An 18,422-nucleotide genomic window follows, 5' to 3' on the forward strand; every position below is an offset into this window, starting at 1 on the left:
CTCCTCAGTATGCCAGTCACCGCACTTGGGCTCACATTTCAGAATAGTTTTGGAACATGTTCTTGCCAGGCAAAGCTAAAGTATAGGAAGGACTTCTGTGGTGCCTCTAACATGCTTCAATCTGCAGAGTCAGTCGATAGTCAAACCACTGAAAATATGGATCGTGTGGGCTTGGATTCCTCAGCAACAACAGTTTTGCTGTACAAATCTGATCCTATAGAGCAAAACCCCTTGCTATGACATGACATAGCCATTATATCCCAGCCAACCTAACAAAAATACATATTTGAATGCATGCAATTTCTCAAGCAATATCCTTGCTGGTCTTCATCATTATTACCTACTGTATGATTTTTTTTTCCAGAAATTCTGTTACAAGGCAGGATTCTTGGTTTTCACAAAAGCAGGTTCCCTGCTGTCTGATCTGACCTTTACAGATATCAATTAAGAGTCATCAGCTTAGTCTCACTAAGAGCAAAGCAGAGCACCCGATAGGACTAGGAGCATCTGGACTCTTAGATGCTGCCCACTGATTTCTGATGCAGTTTTGTCATGCTCCACTGACCCACAACCCACAGAAGAATATCAAGGTCTTATGATTTTCCAAGTCAGCCTGCTTTCACCATCCAGCAGTGGACATCTAAAGTTGAGCTAATCCCAGGCGGCTCCTTCTGTAACCAATGAAGATAGGCCTCCAAAAATCATTTAAAATGACCTACATTAGAAACTTACTTTAGGATAAGATTCATCACCCAACAGAGATACCATTTTTACCACACCAAAAGGACCTAAGCATAACTACATCAGATCTATGTGTTTTGATTTTAGAAGCAGATGGATCTTACCTTTGGACTAGTTAGAAAGAAGTGGAAAACTAAGATTTTTGAGAAGTAGAAAATTAAAATTTACATTCTCTACTGAAACCATTATAAAACCCAGCATAACAAAATAAAAATGCCCACAATGATGAAAAGTTCTTCAAGTGACAGGTCAGGGGAGTCGTTTGCTGCTTCCATGGAAAAATTTAGCTGAGATAAAAGTATTCTCCACAATCAGAATAATATGTATGCAATAAGCAATTATCAGTTAAGAGCTCTGCTCCCCAGGCTTGTTATAGAAAAAGCATATCTAGGACTGTTGCTTAGTATGATTGTCATGATTGAGATTCACCTTGCTGGAGTCATGTCAAATAAGTGAGTTCCTTTCTTTTACTTTTTTCTTTTTCATGGTAAAGATAAGGCATTTGTCATTTGTTTTCCTGGCAGTATATTACCTATTTCATGCCTTATATTTCTTGCATTTACCTGCACTTCTGCTTTACTTGGCAATATGAAAGCAACTTCATCCCCTCCTTCTAATGCATGTATTTCTGTTATGAAGAAATGAGCATAATTCATGTCATCAGGCTGGGATTTGTGGATGTCACCACAATTTGTTGAAAGTAGTAAGTCCTGTAGCTTGTTCCCTTGTTCTGAAATGCAGTTGGTATATGGACTGACACACTAGTAAAACTAGACGAGGACATTTAAGTTTTCTCCATAAAGAAAAATCCCTCTGCTTCATTGCCCCAGATTAATGATATACTTTCCAGAGTGTACTTGGGTATCAGTCCTTTGCTACCAATATAAATGCTAGTTCTATCTCTTCCAGGTGTATCCTTTTTCCTTTATTCTTTGACTTTTGTCCTCCTGTAAGCCATATAGAAATCAGTAGAGTTTGTAAAGCTTTCTATAGCATTTTAAAACCGTATCACAGCACTTAGTAAACAACTGCACTGCTACTAGTTGATGCTATGGGTCAGTAAAACAAGATGGATAAATGCCTTGTGAAAGTATATAGGCTTTTTTGACCAACTTCTTTTTAGTGGTATTGTTTTTACAAGACTTATTCCAAAGACAGACCTTGGAATGAAGTTTTATCTCCCAGTGATGTGGAAGAAAGACTTGCAATAGCTGTGAGCCATACATCACACCTCAATCCTGCTCATAGATCTTGCTATTAAGGGCTTGACTGGCACTTAATTTCCATCTCTATCTAGCTGTTCACATTGGCTCCTTTCTCTTTCCTTTACCTTTTTATGACTTTCAGTTCTTTGTTTCCTTTCAGGACTTCCTTAATAAATTCAATATACTTCTTCCTGATCTCTTTCTCATGCTATTATTAGGTTGGAAGTACATGTGTTTCTCATAAGCATTTTATTTAGACCATAGAACATAATAATCTAATTATTTCAATTTATCAGATGGTTTTACACCCTAATTATGTAACTAATCAAATGAGGTTTTAGCTTGGATAGGGTTTATTTTTAATTATTTTTTTACCTTTCTTCTGGTATTTTTCTCAGCTGGCCATTTCATTCCAAGACAAAGATGTCTTCTTGGTTTCCTTGGTCATACACCCAGTGCCTCTCTTTCACAGTTTTAAGACAGAATGGCTCCTTGTGCCAGCTTGGAATAAGCACTCTTTATTCTGCTGTGTTTTTGCAGACCCAGACAAAAAAGACAACTAGGCCCGTTTCTTCTCCTAGTGATCAAACTAAGAATTAATTCTGAAAGCTAATCCCTGCCCAAAGAGTGAATCAACACTTTTTTTGTTTGGTTTTCTTCTTCTTCTTCTTCTTTTTTTTTTTTTTTTAAAGAGGCAGGAACATACGGTGCTCCCTGACTTGCTCAGTTCCCAGACATATGGATGCCTTCCAGCTATCCCGATGGCAGAGCAGGCTGGCGACAGACTTAAAGCCAATGGCATAGGGACACTTGACTGCACAGCTTCCCCTGCGCTATGGAGGGAGCCCTGTGGGGCACCCAGGCCTGTGCTTCCACCAGAAAGCTGTCTGGAGGTGCCCCTTGAAAGATCACAGAGGTGCCTCCAAAGACCTTTTGGATTAAATGAGTGGGATATTTGTCACTGTCATCTTTTGAATATTGTTGTCCCTGAGCTGAAAGGTTTTGGCAAGATGTGTGCTTGGTGTTAAACTCTGACTCTGAGTAACCAATAATGAACCATTCACTGTCAGCAAAGATTAATTTATGAGTGCAATAATAGTTATACTCTTACTATTAAATATTTCTAAATGGAACTTGTGCACATATGGAATAAAGTCAGTTTTGTGACATCTCTTAACTCTGGACCAGTTTCATTAACTTTTATTTTCCTCACCTGTTTTTACTGTCATTATCGTCAGCCTGGGGGCAGGCATTTTTGAAACATTCATTTTAATTACAGCACAATAAAAATACATCCCCTTGTGATATTTATCAGTGGAATACTCAAGAAATTTTTAATATATTGAAAATAAATCCTGTTTATAGCATACTGCTTTCCCAACTGTAAAAGATTTTAACAGTTCATATATCATGCATTTACCACCTTTTTAACATTTAAACAGAGCCTGGAATTTATACCCTTTGATGAATCACCGGTCCCTGCTGCTCAGATGTAATCATCACTCAATAAGAAGTGGAAGAACTGAGTGAACACAACTAATGCTGCAGTGCCGACCAGGGTGGCAGAGCTGAGCAAAGTGGATTAATAAATTCCAGCATGATCTATTCCTGGTGACAGACATGGGCACCCCAGAACAGGCTGGGTCTGATCCATACACATGCAAGGCCAGGTAACGGAGAAAATGAGACTGTTGGATACTCAGTACAGAAGCTCGTTACAAAAGTTTATGGTAGACTTTTACCGGCCCCTTAATATTTGAGGAATACAACCTTTGGTGAATGAATGATTAACCATTTGCTGGGAGCTTGGGGAAATCATTGAAGAAAATATTTGTAGAACATGTTTCAATAGGCTTTGGTACAGAGGACCACCTTTGACAGGCTAACTGTACCTTATTATAGTAGGAAAACACTTCAGAGATGCATTAGCAAGGAAGTGTCTAAGGAAATGACAAATTTGTCACTACTGGAAGCTATTAGCACATAGTACTACTAGCCTTTTTCCCTGATACGTGGAAGGGTCGAACTTAACAGCCAAATATTTGGCCTCATAGCTCTGCAGTTAATAACCTTTTGCAATTAAACACAGTGAGCTGGTTCTGCCTTCATCTGTGGGCTGTAGCTGTAACTGAGATCAGGCAGTGGCTTGGCATATTGCTGATCCTGCCGGGCATCACCAATATATCCTTTACTGATGTGCACGACCGCACTGCTTTGGCACCTGCAGCGGATGCACAGTTGGTGTATTTAGAAGGTGCAAGGAGGTACGGTAGCTATAGGCTGCAGCTTGCTGAAAAGATTCCCAGGATTAAGTCTGTTGCTAGCCCAATCTGCCACAGGGGATGTCTGCAAATCCCCCCAGCCTGCCCAGAGCCAGCTGCATGGCTCCTTCACAATGCATGAGACTCAGCTGCTCAGGATTGCTCACACTGAAGTAGGTAATTCATGTGCAGTTTAAAGGACCCAATTTCACAAAGGTGATGCTGATTTACCCCTCTTTATGATATGACCGTACATATTTATTTAAAACACTGTCAGATTCAAGGTGTCTTAGAGGCCTGTGTGGTCTATACTGACTTTAGGATGAAATATGTATCAATTGACATAAACCTCAGTACTGGTACTAGGTATTTATGGGTGTTGTCATCCCCTTCAAACAGATGCCTGACAAACAGCAGCCTAGAGTGAAGGAAGGTGTCTCAGGGATGAAAAGCTTTTTTAGCAACAATAAAGTCATAGCACATCGTCTTCTCAAGGCCTGGCCGTGCCAACTAGGTGCCTCCTAGTTGGGATGTGAATGAAAGTTCATCAATGGCAGAGACACCCCTGCAGGCCATAGAAAGGGAAGACATAAAAAGATGCCCCTTAGCCACAGTCCCTCCTGGCAATCCCACTCCAGATCTATTGAGTGCTGCCCCTCTACCTCTAGCACAACCATGACGCCTTAATCTATTTCTCTCTGTGCGTTTTGTCCCCAGAGTAATTTCTTTCTGCCCCTCAAGACCTGTGGATTCAATGGAGGGCAGTTGTAGGGAGATGCCACCTTCCTGGGCCCACAAAAGCTTTTAAACTGGTTGGCTGCTCACACACTGCCTCTGCAACCACTTCACTTCAGCTACATGCTCCTGCCTTTCCCCTGCTCTCTTCTGCCCCACACTAATCACCCTCCTTCCACCCCAGGCTGCCCTTCACCTTCCCTTATTTCCTTTGTTCAGCTAATCCTCTCTAATGAACTCCTGAAGAACTAAATAATTTTAAAAATCTAAGAATTAATTTGTTGTTTGTCAGCCATCACTCTGTTCATACATTATAACGTTTTTTTTCCCCTATCCTTTGCCTCGTCTGTTTAAACAAAGCCTTCTTGGGTCAGCAACTCTCAGTGAACAGCAGTGCACAGCACTGTGTGCTCATACAACAGGCTTCTAATCTCAGTTGACCCTTCAACAACCCTTAAGCTTCTGCAGCCCCAAATATCAACATATAATTTCAGCTAAGAGATATCAATGAGTAACGAGCCCTCCATTTTGAATAGTGGTCCCTATATTTGCCTTAAAGACTGGTTTGTGATTACTGAGAGACTGAAGTGTGTAGTACTGTAACCTCGTGGAAAACCCTTGTGTTTATTTGTGAAAGCAATTTTTTAAAAAGGCCCCAGGACTACCCATATAGTTACAACTATGGGAATATGCTGTAGGTAAACCACTTTTCTTGGTGCATAGCGTGTTATAGTTGGGACTCACATCACCCCAAAATTAGGAACATAGTCTGGGGTGATTGTTTGTGTTCTCTCCATAGACACAGCAAAGGCAGACAGACATCCTCAGAGGCTGATTCATTTCAGGTGTCAAAGATCCCCTACCAGATGGCTCCACAGATCTGCTTTCCAGACAGTTAAAAAAACTGGATCCTTTCTTCAGTAAATTGGAACAGAAAATAAACTGCTCCTGCAGGACCAATTTGTGTTCATTTCTCCTCTCCACTTGCAAACTACAAACCTAACATGTGGTCTGTTTGTACCACCTCCATATTTGTATTCCATCTACCTTTTCAGTTTATTCTGCCTCACAACATCAAAAGACCTCTATAAATATTACCATTACCTATGTTAAACTGAAAATAGAACCAGCAGGAAAGATATCCTTCACAAGTCATAGATTTTGCAAAATGCTGACACAGTAGCATTTGTTTTCAGTACTTGTTCATGAGCCCACATACCCACTCCCACGCCTTAAAAGCTGTCCATTTTGTATGTCCATTTTGTGACACCGGAGGGCTAACCTGCAGGCAACCCAAGTGCTGGCTATCCTACTTGAGGACAAAAGGATCTGCAACTTCTTGTAAGGCTGAAATTACGTTGAATCTCTTTATTAAATTATTTTATCTTTATGGTTGGGTTTCTTTCCTATCAGTTTAACCCATTTCAATTCCAGTATTTCCCATTGCCGTCTGCTAGAGACAATTGCCAGGGTACAAAGAGCAAGCAATGCATTTTCCCGGTTTAAACAGAGAAAGCAGAACAAATCACTGCTTCATACAGTCTTTTTTTGAAGGAGAGCCTTTATTTTACATGACTTTTCAGAAGTTCTGCAGTACCTTGTCACACTGGATCAATTCTGATGAATTCTCTGTTCTCTTCAACTTTTATGTTTTCTATAAGTGAAATCAAAATTCGAAGTGCCAATTACTTTACTCTTTAAATCAATGTCTCTCTTGGCTCTCCTTCAAAAAAAGACTGTATGAAGCCTATCAAATTCAACAATTTCTACTCTCTGTAAGAAATGAAAAAAAAAAGAGGTTGTTTTAGTTTGGTTTGGTTTTGTGGTTTGGGTTTGAGGTTTTTCATTGGGGTTTGTTTGTGTTTGGTGTGTTGGTTTTTTGTTTGGTTTTTTTTTTTTGCTACTTTATTCAGGTTAAAAAAATTGAGCAAAATAGGTGAAATTTACCTAAGAAACTTCCATATGTATTACAGCTTTGTATTACATCCACTTGCCTTAACCTCCAGTAAAAGGTCCAGATTAGCTCATTGTAGCAAGTGTTTTTGATTTATTTAAATGGCGTGGGATCAGGTACATGAGTAAAAAGAAGTGGACCAATTTCTAGGATTGAAGGCTCTAGTCTCCGTTTTGCAGTGCTAGCAATTGCTGACCTTCAGGATGTGCTACAACAGCACAACATCTATTTCCCAGACTCTCCATGAAGAAGGAGGAAGCAATTCAGTTCTGTAGATCAACAAAACAAATACAAGTCAAGATACAAGCATTCCAACAAGCCTTTTGCATCTTTTTATTTAAATTTTAAAAAAAAGAAGAGAAAGAGAGCGTCATCAGCCATAGAGTATTTCCACAAAAGCAAAACAAACCTGAAATATCACAGGGTACTCTACGTTAAGGAGGAAATGTAGATTCTCAAGGTGAGGAATACTTTTTTTCTGGTTTTGCATTGAACAAACACAATTGGACAAACCAGAAAACTTTTGTCTGTAACTGAAGTGATGGTAATGAAGAGTAGACCTGGCTGTTTTCCTCTTGGCTGCTGGGCTACAGTATTACTCAAAGTTTTGAAGTGACAGTTAGATGAGAGGTTTGGTATCAGGGATACACCAAGACTGCATTTCTTATTTTCCTCTTTTTATAACTTTGTTTTCCACTTTGTAATCCAAGACTTAACCTTTTCCTTGGTGGCATAAATATGGAGAGTGGCTACTAAATCTTATCTGCTGTGAGGATGAAGTTTTACAAAATGAGACACCCTGCTTCTTCAGCAGTCACTAGTCATGTACCACAGCTTGTGGAAACAAAGCCCCTGGGAAAACCTGTTACCCAAGATGAGTTTGGGAATCAGTGGCACAGGAGCGTGTCTGCTGTCAAGGGGCAAGGGTCGTTTTGGGGGCTACTGTTTCTATGTGCCTACCCCCAGGGAAACACTCCACTCCAGGCAGAAACCCAAGTACCTAAGACATGGAGCACCAGCAAAGAAACTCTGCCACCCTCACAGGTTAGCTCAATAACAAACACTGTGCCAAAGAGGAGGCGAAAGTGCAAAATCCTCATTTCTGGTAATAAAATAAATTCTTATTTATTTTTGGGAAACAGACAGATGTCTATTTCCAGTTTAGAACAGGGGAACACATAGTTTTTACTCCTTTAGTAAAGCAGTGGGTTCCTAAATATCAACAAAGCAGAAAACTTGGACCATTGGCTGTAGACGTATTGACTGATGAGATTGTTAAACTGCTGTTTTCAAAGTAGGATACTGGGTAAGTCCTCTGAGATATGGTGGCTGTCTAAAAGATTGAACAGAGAAGACAGGAAACAGATTTTTCAATATTTCCAAAGGATAATGTGCTGAAAATGTGACTATAGGTCTGTCAATTTAATGCTTACTCAGGGCAAAAATCTCAGGGAGGTGAAATAGGACGTGCTTAATAAAGAATTAAGGGTGAACAGCACAATTAATACCAGACAACACGATTTAATGAAAGACAAAATTTTACAGATAAATACGTTGCATTTTTGGTGGGATTAGAAGTCTGACAAAACATGCATTTGCTAAAATATCAGAGTTATATAAGGCCATATGATTTTCATTTAAAAAAAAAAAGAAATATTCAAAGTCTAGGTAAGAAAATAAAAAATTTGCTAGAGAGATTTTACAAGAAAATACTAAATGGGAATGCTCTTTCAAACAATAACATTTCTGGTAGGGTTTTCTTATCCAAATGTAGTTCAGGGGAGTTCATGGATTGGGAGGGAAGGCAAAAGAAATTGATGGTAAAGGCTGTGGTTGGCACTAACTGAATGAGAGATAAAGATGGCTTCTAGAGAAAGGTCCAGACAGCAGGAAAATCTGGGATTGCCTTCTTTTAATTAAAAAGCGAGGTGCAAAGATCAAACAGCTAAGAACAGGGAACGTGGGTTGTAAGTGAAATAAATAATTAATAAATGTTGGCAAGAAAAATCTCCACCTTTTTTTAATGAGAGCAGACTGGAGAGAGTTCAGATGAGATCCCTCAGTCCCTCAAACGGTTTGAAATTTGGAAAGCCTTTAATGAGAGATTGAAGGAGCTCAAGTGAATTTTTCTCTCAACTACAACCTTCATTTCTACTCAGACCCCATCACAGCGAATGCTCCCCCTCTACTTACAGTGTCAGCATCTGATGAGTGCCTGCCATGATTGCTGGGACTGAGGTGACTCCTTCAAGGCCAAGACAAGAGATGGTGTTTATTCCAGGTAACATGAGACATTTACAGGTTCCTACTCCACAAGTGAGGGAGGGAAGTGAGTGCTTCAGACCTCAGATGCACTGAAACTGTAGTCCAGGGTCCTGCTGAGCTATCCAGAGCTGCCTGAGGGAGCAAGCGGAGAGCTGGCAGAGGACCACCATGGGCAGAGCTCAAGAGGACCAGGACTGGCTGTTGCTAACAAAAAAGAAGGGTGAAGACAAAGAATAGACTCCAAGATTTAGACAAAAAGAAATAATTTGAAGTATTGATTTAAACTACTTAAAAAAATAATTTAAAAAGTGTAGAATTAATGTAAACAAGCTACAAAATTTAAAATAAATAGAGGGTTGGAAGCAGTTAAAATTAATTGGGTCACAAAAATTTTGGTTTATGTCTGCAGGATAAAACAACAAGCCTTTCTTGGATTGTGAGCTGAAAGTGGAAAATGCAGGCTGAGGAAAGAAATGAATGGTAGCAGAAGATGAAAATAGCTATGGGCAGACCTGGAGATTACTGCAGGACAGGAGAGGTTCACAGCCACCTCTGGAGGTCATCTAGTCCAATCTCTCTGCTCAGAGCAGGGTCACCTACAGCAGGTTGTTTAAGACTGTCTGGTTTCGTTTTGAATATCTCCAAAAATGGGTACTCAGCAGCCCCTCTGGGCAACCTGGGCAAGTGCCTGATCACCCTTACAGTAAAAAAAAAAAGGGGGGGGTGTTTCTGTCTTTAGAGAGAATTTTCTGTATTTTAAATTGTGCTTATTGCCTCTTGTCCTGTCATTGGGCACCAAGAAGACCTGACTCCATCTCCTTTACTCCCCCACTTCCAATATTTACCCACATGGATAAGATCCCTCTGAGCTTTATATTCCCTAGGCTGAACTGTCCCAGCTCTCTCAGTCTGTCCTCACATCAAAGGTGATCCAGTCCCTTCATCATCTTCTTGGCCCTTTGCTGGACTCACTCCAGCATGTCCATGTCTTTCTTGTACTGGGGACCCCAGAACTGGACCCAGAAATCCATATTTGTCTCACCAGTGCTGAGTAGAGGGGAAGGATCACCTCCCTTGACCTATTGGCAATGCTTTTCCTAACACAGCCCCATACCAAGATGGGAAAGGATGGGATAAGTAGGGGACATAGAGAGGAGTTAAAAAACCACATCTGCCTCTCAGAAAGGAGAGAGAAATGATTGCAAAGGAAAAAAGTTAGGTTGAAGCAGAAAATAGCAATGGTATTTTGTCCATTTGTTCTTTGATAAATAAGATAGAGCAGAGAAAGAGTTTGTTGATGAAGGAGTCAAGAGTGCTGAAGAAGAATCTACAGATTATAGGCACCTGATTCAACTGAGCTGGTGAAGCAGAGGAATTTAAGAAGAAAGGGGTCATGGCTGAAGGAAAAGGCGGAGGAATGCCTAACTGAGGGAGTGAAAGGGATTTAAAGGGTTTTCCACCAAAAGCATCTGTACTCCAGGAGCAGGACAAGAGAAAACAAATATCTGCAAGTGTAAAGGTGTGACTGCGATATGTGAGGGAGCCCTTAGGGAAGACTACGATGGGGAGCTGAGCCATGGCATGGGAGAGCAGTAGGAACATCCAGATCTTGGTCTAGATAAAGCCATGTGCCTTCACACTTCATAGGAATTTCTATTCTTTTGCATAAAGCAGAAGAGGCATCACAGCCTGGGTGCTGAGAACTACCCTAAAGAGCCTGGTGGTTAAGATATTCTCCAAGACAGGAGAGAGAGATTTGGATTTCTTGAAGCAGAAGCATGAACTGAAATGGATGAGTACCATAAAATGTAAGCTATGGATTAGTTCCCTTTCTAGTAGCTAATAAGATTCTGCCTCAGTGCCTGGGTAGTGGGGCACATACCAAAAAGAAGATACACTTATACCAAATTCTATTGCACCTAAGACTTTCTGTAAATCGGGGATATTTTAGGAATAAAAGCTGAACAGGGACTGCAAATTGAATAAAGCTGTCCAAATATGCACATTGAAAAAAATAAGAGTCCCAAGAGCAGAAAACTCTTTAATTTACCAGGCAAGTGGTTAAGAAAATTCAATAACAGATACCTGAAACTTGGCAAGTTTGAACTAGGAGTCAGGCAGATAATTTTAAAAGCAGGGATAGTTAAACCATTGGAACGACTTGGTACATAATTGTACATAACATGTACTTGGTACATAATTGGAAAAAATTGGTACATAACGGAGAATCAGCCTTGTAAGTCCTTTAACGAACATTGCATTTCTTCACAGGAGGGTAGCTTCTGATTTAGGCAGACCATAAAATCTAAACATAGGAACCTTGCTGTCAAGTTATATCGGAATTCAGAATAGCTGATCGTAATGGTTTAGTCAGTTTGTTAAAATGAATTTGTCTCAGCAATGAAGAAGCAAGGGGGTTTCCTGTTGTAACTTCCAGCCCCATACCACTCCTTGTTGGAAGGTTTGTTTCTGAAATAGCAAGATCATCAGCACGCATTATACTGAGACAAGAACAATTTTCAAAACAAACCAAACCCCTTCCATTTACTGTTATACAGTAATAAAATCTGGTTTTATACCACCGCATAATAGATAATTAATTTGGTTGGTGCAAGTTGTAACTAGAGAACCTATTTGTATTTGAAAATCTTTATCAAAGGCTTACTCTAACAGGTAGATAGCAAACACACCCAACTATCACTTCTTAACTCTCAGCAGATGTGAAGCCGTTTTCCCAGTCTATCGCCAGTTCATTTCATTATAACCCCTTTAAAGAGACGTCATAACATCCCCTTGCTTTCAAGCTTAAAGCTTTGGCAGGATGTGTGTGTGGGGAGGTGGTAATTCTGAGATACTGGAAGCTTTCCACCAGGATAAGAACAGCATTTTCCTGACATCCTGCTAACATTAATTCATGGATGCATGCAACTTCTTATCATCTCCATTGCAGGCCGAGGCTCTCAAAGACACATCCTGGGCCACTGTTCATATAGATTGGTTTGTTCTGTTCAGAAAGATAGTACAGGAAATACTCAGATACTTCGCCATTAAAAAGGGTTGGAATAGTTAATGTCTGAAGTAGTTTGTAGAGAGCATTTCAAATAAGAGATTAAAATGCTGGATAAGGGGAAGCACTTTGAAGATTGTGATCAAGTTTCATCTTTGAAGACAGCCAAAAGAAAGTAGACGAGCTTAATGGAAAAGGTTACTCAAGGTGCCTTGCCATCACTGTTCCCGAGTGTGAAAGTAGCAGGTTAATAAAAAGTTCTTCTTTTTCTTTGGCTATAGAAACACAGCAACAAAATCACACTGAATTTTAACTTGTCAGTGACCATGGTGACTTCCCCTCCCACCCAGCCTTTGTCAGCAGGGCCTAGAGGTATTGTACATCAAGCGCAGGGAAGCTGCAGGTTCACTACTTCAAAAAGACCACCTACAAGTCTTAGCGTGATTAGAGTACAACGCAAGGGTCTGATTCCTTTAAAATATATGTGCATGCATGCGCATATATCCCACTCTGCAGACATTTAGGCCCAGCCCTGATATCTACTAAAGGAGGTTGTGTGAGGGAGTTCTAGGAGGGAGGTGTGAATTTAATTTCCAAAGCAGCAGTCCAATAACACAGCCAAGTACCACTTACAATTCAGTGGCATTGTGTAGGTACGCAAAAGTCTTTTTCCCAAGGAACTTTTCTAGTGTCACATACTTAAAAAAAAAAGCCAAACCATAGAGCATTACCAATATCTCCGGCATTTCCTATTAACATCAGCTATATAGTAGTGTGAAAGACTTGAGTAATTCTTTGAGGCAAAGGGAGCCAAAGGCAATTGCAGAGAGTCCCAGAGAGCAAAGCAAACATAGCAACATCCATGGTTCAAAAGAAAACTTCAGGTGATCCATTATGAAGTACCCATATTGCAAGGGTGATGGAAAAAATATCATGGCATGCCTGCAGACTGAAAAAACTGCTCAGAGAACCTTTAACTTTCCCTCAGATGTGCTTGTAAATGCCACAGATACTTTTTCTTGTCTGCATGGTTTATCTAACATGTACTGTGGACCCTTCTTTTCCATTAGAAATATCTTGCGTCTGACTTTTGGGAAACATTAAAATGTTGTCATCTGTAGAAACAGGGAGATATAAATTAAATTCCATTAGATTAGAGGGACACAGAAAAGCAAGAAACTAACGCTAACCTTAAAGTCGTTTTCCCTTCTCATGTAACAGAAGTTACCAAGGTAAAACAGGCAAAGTGAAAAACTGTTATATCACAAAAGATGTGGGAGAAATCAAATAAATTTCAGTGTTATTTCAAGTTTTATTTCTTTCATGTGTTATATTTTTCTAAGAACCCATTTAAGAGATACTGTCTACAATGCACACATCTATTTCTTCTTGAGTGTCTGCTGTTGAATACAATAGTAAAACAATTCCAGAAAACCCCCACCAAAACAAAACAAACAAACCCAAACCAGCAACACTTCTCCTTCCCATCCCAAAAGAAAGCCCTCTGCCTGGTTTTTCAGTTCAAGTCTCTGAGACCTTTTTTAGCTGGGTATAGAGCAGCAAGTAAACACAGACATTACTGCAGCTTCTGCAGCCCCTAATGCCTTCTTTTTCTGAGATCCCAAAGACTGGAATAATTACATTCTGCAAGAGGAAAAACAATTTATGAAAAAAAAATGACACATTCTCTTATTAAAAATTAAATAGGACTTTCATAATCAGCTGCTTCAAATATGCGTGAATAATGACAGCAAGAAACCAGTCTCTGCAGATTGCTCATGAAGTGGGTGTGAAGCTGAAGTCAGGGTAAGAAAAAAATCACAATGATAAAAGTGTGCTTTCTTGGAGCTTTTAGAAGGTCATTTGGCCTAGGCCAGATAAAAGTGAATATTTCTCCAGTACCCTGTAACAAGAGGGAGAAAACAGAATTAAAAATTATCTTCTGCAGCAAAAACAAAAATCAAAGTCAACTTCTCTAGGATTAAGTCCACTGGAAAATAAAGTCTCCCTTTTCTTCCGACAGGTTTTAGCTTTTAATTATGTAAAGCCTTCATGAAGGGATTTCTATCTTTTTGTAAATTTAATTCACAAAATGTCCTAATTATCTGCAGACATATTAATAACTCTTTGAACAATATATTAACGTAGCAAGCTGAAATGTGTTTTTAAAACAACAGGAAAACAAGGCTTAAAAAAGTTCACCCATCCATAATTCTTGTACGGTTCATATGTAAATATATTATTGGTATTGTAGATATTGTGAAAAACAACAAAGAATCCAAAGCATTGAACTCCCTCAGCTGCCCACAGTTTACAAAATCTAATAGCACTGTGGGCTGCAAAAGATGGCCATTTCTTCCCCTGTGGGGAACTGCCTTTATCTACTCGTTGTCATTTCTGTAGTGAATTTGAGTTAATTTTTAATAACAATTTTACTCCTCATAAAACTGAAAAGATGACTCATGGGAGACCAACAATATTACCTAGATACAGTCTTCAGAATACAACCCTGCTGCAAAAATGTTAAAATAACTGTTGGAGCAGCAAATGAGGAAGAAAGTCGCAGAATATATGCATCTGTGGGAGAAGAGTTGAAAGCAAAGGGCTTTTTTAAATTTGATTTTTAAAAATTCCTCTTCATAAAATCCTAACTCTTGAAAAAAAGAGCTATGTCAAAGCCATCTCCTAAGGCAAGAATAATGTGTGTCAGTACCTGAACTTGCCTCAAAAGTCTCCAAGCCTAGAAGCAAAGGCTCTGCAAAAATCTTTATACTGGGGCTGGATTTAGGGTAAGGAACCCCTTTCAGAAGAGAACATAGGTGCAGTGAGCCTTATGAAAAGGTCATTTGAAAACAAAGGGCCTGATTGCTCTGATTCAATAGTGGTGTTCTACCGACAGCCTCCACTGATACGAATCATTTCCCTTTTTGCTCATGGGAAATAGCAGGAAGAATGCAGCCCATGGCAAAGTCATCCTCTTTCACTTAAGACCACTGAAAGTTTGCAGAGCCTCCTCCTGCATTTCCAGCCACATTCCCCAGCTGCCTGTGTTTATCCACTCACAGCCCGTGACACAGAGAACATGGCTGTATTGAGGTTTTAGCCTAAATATCAAAGCACCCCCAGCAGATGCCTTCCATGACATTGGCACTTCCTCTGATTTGAAATACATGTTCTGCAGTTCTTTATGAAAGAATGTGTTTCAGAATAGGTATGTGCCATTGCATGGCCCCAAACACAGAGTTGGAAAGCATTTATTTTAAGATCCCCTCTCATATTACTTGAGTATTAAACCACAAAAGCTTTCATAATGAAATGTCAAATATGAAGCTAAATTAACACCAGCATTGGTACTAAAAAAAGCAAACAAATTCATTATTCTTACCTTTCTCGTCCTTTATTCCAAGTAATCTGACTCCTGAATAAAAGGAGAAAAATGCATCAGTACAGTAGAATGTGCTAGGCACAGTACAATTGCATATTTATGCAAGAAATTATGGTCATCCAGTTGTGCAGAACTTTCTTGACTACTTGGTGCCCTTTCTTGTCTTTTGAAACTCCACTTAAAATAACAAATAATCCCAACTGCAAGATTCCAGTTCTAGCAACAAATATTTCTTCAATTTGAGCTCAATATGAATAGGAGGGTGTATCGACTCAGAGATAAACATATCTTCGTTTTGCTGAAAAAAAAAATCAATTTAGAAGTGTTCCAGATGTCTTCAGATGCCTCAATCCTTTCTTGATCTCACACAGTTTGAAAGAGTGAAAAGTTTCTTCCATTCCCCCCAAGACTCCCACTATTGTTTTAGGATGAGATTTTCAAAGGAAAGAATGATTGCACTCAAATTCAAGCCAGACAGAACACATCCACATATGCTGTTTGACTGCCTTGTTAGACCTAAGTCACTAAACTCAGCTCAGCGTGCCTGGACCTGTTCATCTGAGGTCCCTATTTTGATGCTGACACTTCTGCTGAGTAGTTTATTTAGTTTCTCCCATCCTTCTGCCAGGAAAGACAACCACATTACTTTCAATTAAAAAAAAAAATCCAAAACAATCAGCTTTGAGAAAAAAATTAAGAAACTTTCCAACTAAGATTGTACATAGACAAACGAGGCCAAAGCTAAGTTAGCAAACCACATTCTTTGTTAAAACAAATGTAACCTTTGTGGATTGCGCTCTGGAACCTTCTTATATAATTATTCTACTCACAATATTCCCATGTTAAATAAAAGCTTTTTATCTCTGCTGGGAAACCAGCATTTTCAGTGCAACTTTATTAATCTAAAAGTTCATGAAAGTCTGCATTAAAGACTGATTGTATATGGAAAACTGTAGCATGCAAGCTGGCCTTGTAATTTCAGGGACTTTTGAGCTACGAGTCTTCTTTGCTGTGCAACAGTAATCTTCATGACATGCGCCCTCTCAAACTGGTAGCAAATAGCATAAATCAAGTGCTGGTTGAGACTCCAAAGAAACATTCCCATGGATCACGCTACAAGAACTAAACCAAGTGCTAACCCACAAGCCATGTTTATTTAAAATAGTTTTATCCATAAATCATGTTTCCTCAAAACAGATTCATCCAGCATCCACTGAGTTCCTGTTCTGCATATGGGAAAGGAAGAGAATGGGTTTCCTGTCACACTGCATGTGTGTACTCAGGGCATAGTCACTTCCCACAACAAATATCTAGAATTATGCATCCACTGAAAGAGCAGAGTCAGCATCTGAGAGAGCATTTCTCATTCTTATGCATGACACGGTGTAATGGAAACATGAAACAGGAGGGTGTAATATGTCGTCTTGCCTTCTAGATTCTGGGGATTACTATAGCTCAGAGTTTCCACAAGACAACTAGTATTTCATTAAAGAATAGTAGACATGTTAATTTTATATGTTCACCAGGTGACCTCTCCCCATCATTAGAACAGGCAAAAGGGTCCTTGACAGTGCCCCATTTCTGCACAAAAAATAAACAAGGACTCTGTTACAGGCTTGCCATGCATTAGCGCTTGGTCTCTGCAAGTCCCTCTGTACTTGAACATGGGCAAAGCTCACAAGGGACTGAATATAAAAATGCCTAACTCTTTTAAACCCGTTCTTCTGTAAAAATATAAGTGGTTTAATATTTAAATAAAACTGATCATTTGTGCCATTACAGAGAACTGATACTGTATCAGTCATAGGTCCCAGCTGAGTAAGGATTAAATGCTATTGATTAAACTTTGATGTCAAAATGACAGTTGTTATTTTTTCACCCTCCTATCCTAAAAGGTTTATCCTTATCTTAGAGACAATGGAAATGCAAAGGACATCAAAAATTTCTTGACAGCATACTACAAGACTTGATCCTCTCTCAAAGGTGCAGTAGCTCACAGACAGAAGTGGAAATCCATTAATTTGTCTTCCCATTAAGAAAAGGAAACCATGCAGCCACCCAGAGAGCACCCTGGCTTTATAACCAAAAAGGGATAAAAGATTGGTTTCATGAATATCCTTCTTGAAATAACAGCTTATAAATATTCCTAATAAACCACGAGATGTCTGGAGGGCAGATGAATTAATGAAGACTGTTTTCCTATCAATTAGGGGACAACTGGGTGATGCAATTGGTCTCCACCCCCCTGCCCAGACACACACAATAAATTCACCCTCTCCCCTTCTTCTCCATGTCCCCTGTGATATCTATGTCCCCTTTTGCATCCCCTAGGCACCAGGAAAACAGGGCAGAGTTGCAGCTGCCCTGGAGCTGTGCCCATGCTCATCGGCCGGAGGGCTGCAGCCGAACAACACACAGAGTGCCCAGGTCCTTCCCACCACCCTTCAGAGGGGGGCACTGTTTTGGGGTCCCTCCCCTGCCAGCCATTGCTTTTCAGGAAAGACACAGAAACTTAATTATCTTTGAGACTTATACTCCCTTTCAAATTTGGCTAAGATTGGCCAGCAGATTGAAAACCTTATTACATGTAGACAGTGTAATCATACAAACTTCATTTCCTTCGGAAACCAGGCTAATAGAAATAATAGTGAAAAATACAGCAGGTGTATTGACAACACGATGCAATATTCAGTTTCCATTAAGTGTGAAGATGTTGTGACTGTAAAGAGTTCAAACAGGGAAAAAAGAAGTGGGAAGGAGAACAAATATTTTCTCTTCAGTGCCACTGCACAGATGGAGCAGGCTCAAACATTACCTGCAGGTCTTAACTTCGGAAACCTTTTTAATTTCTTTTAGTCCTAGTATATAG

The 18,422-nt window shown here is 39.7% G+C and overlaps 1 protein-coding gene across 1 annotated transcript in view; it reads right to left on the reverse strand.

Moving 5' to 3' along the window:
• Positions 1-7,362: 7,362 nt before the first annotated feature.
• EPSTI1 (epithelial stromal interaction 1) overlaps positions 7,363-18,422 on the reverse strand; it is a 54,992-nt gene continuing 43,932 nt past the window's right edge. Inside the window, exons 11-12 of the mRNA XM_064440819.1 lie at positions 15,554-15,586; positions 7,363-14,071 (exon numbers count right to left, since the gene is read on the reverse strand). Of these exons, the coding sequence (XP_064296889.1) occupies positions 15,566-15,586 (21 nt within the window). The 3' untranslated portion in view covers positions 7,363-14,071; positions 15,554-15,565. The remainder of the gene's footprint in view (positions 14,072-15,553; positions 15,587-18,422) is intronic.

Source organism: Phalacrocorax carbo, chromosome 1, assembly GCF_963921805.1.
Source record: "Phalacrocorax carbo chromosome 1, bPhaCar2.1, whole genome shotgun sequence".
NCBI lineage: Eukaryota > Metazoa > Chordata > Aves > Suliformes > Phalacrocoracidae > Phalacrocorax > Phalacrocorax carbo.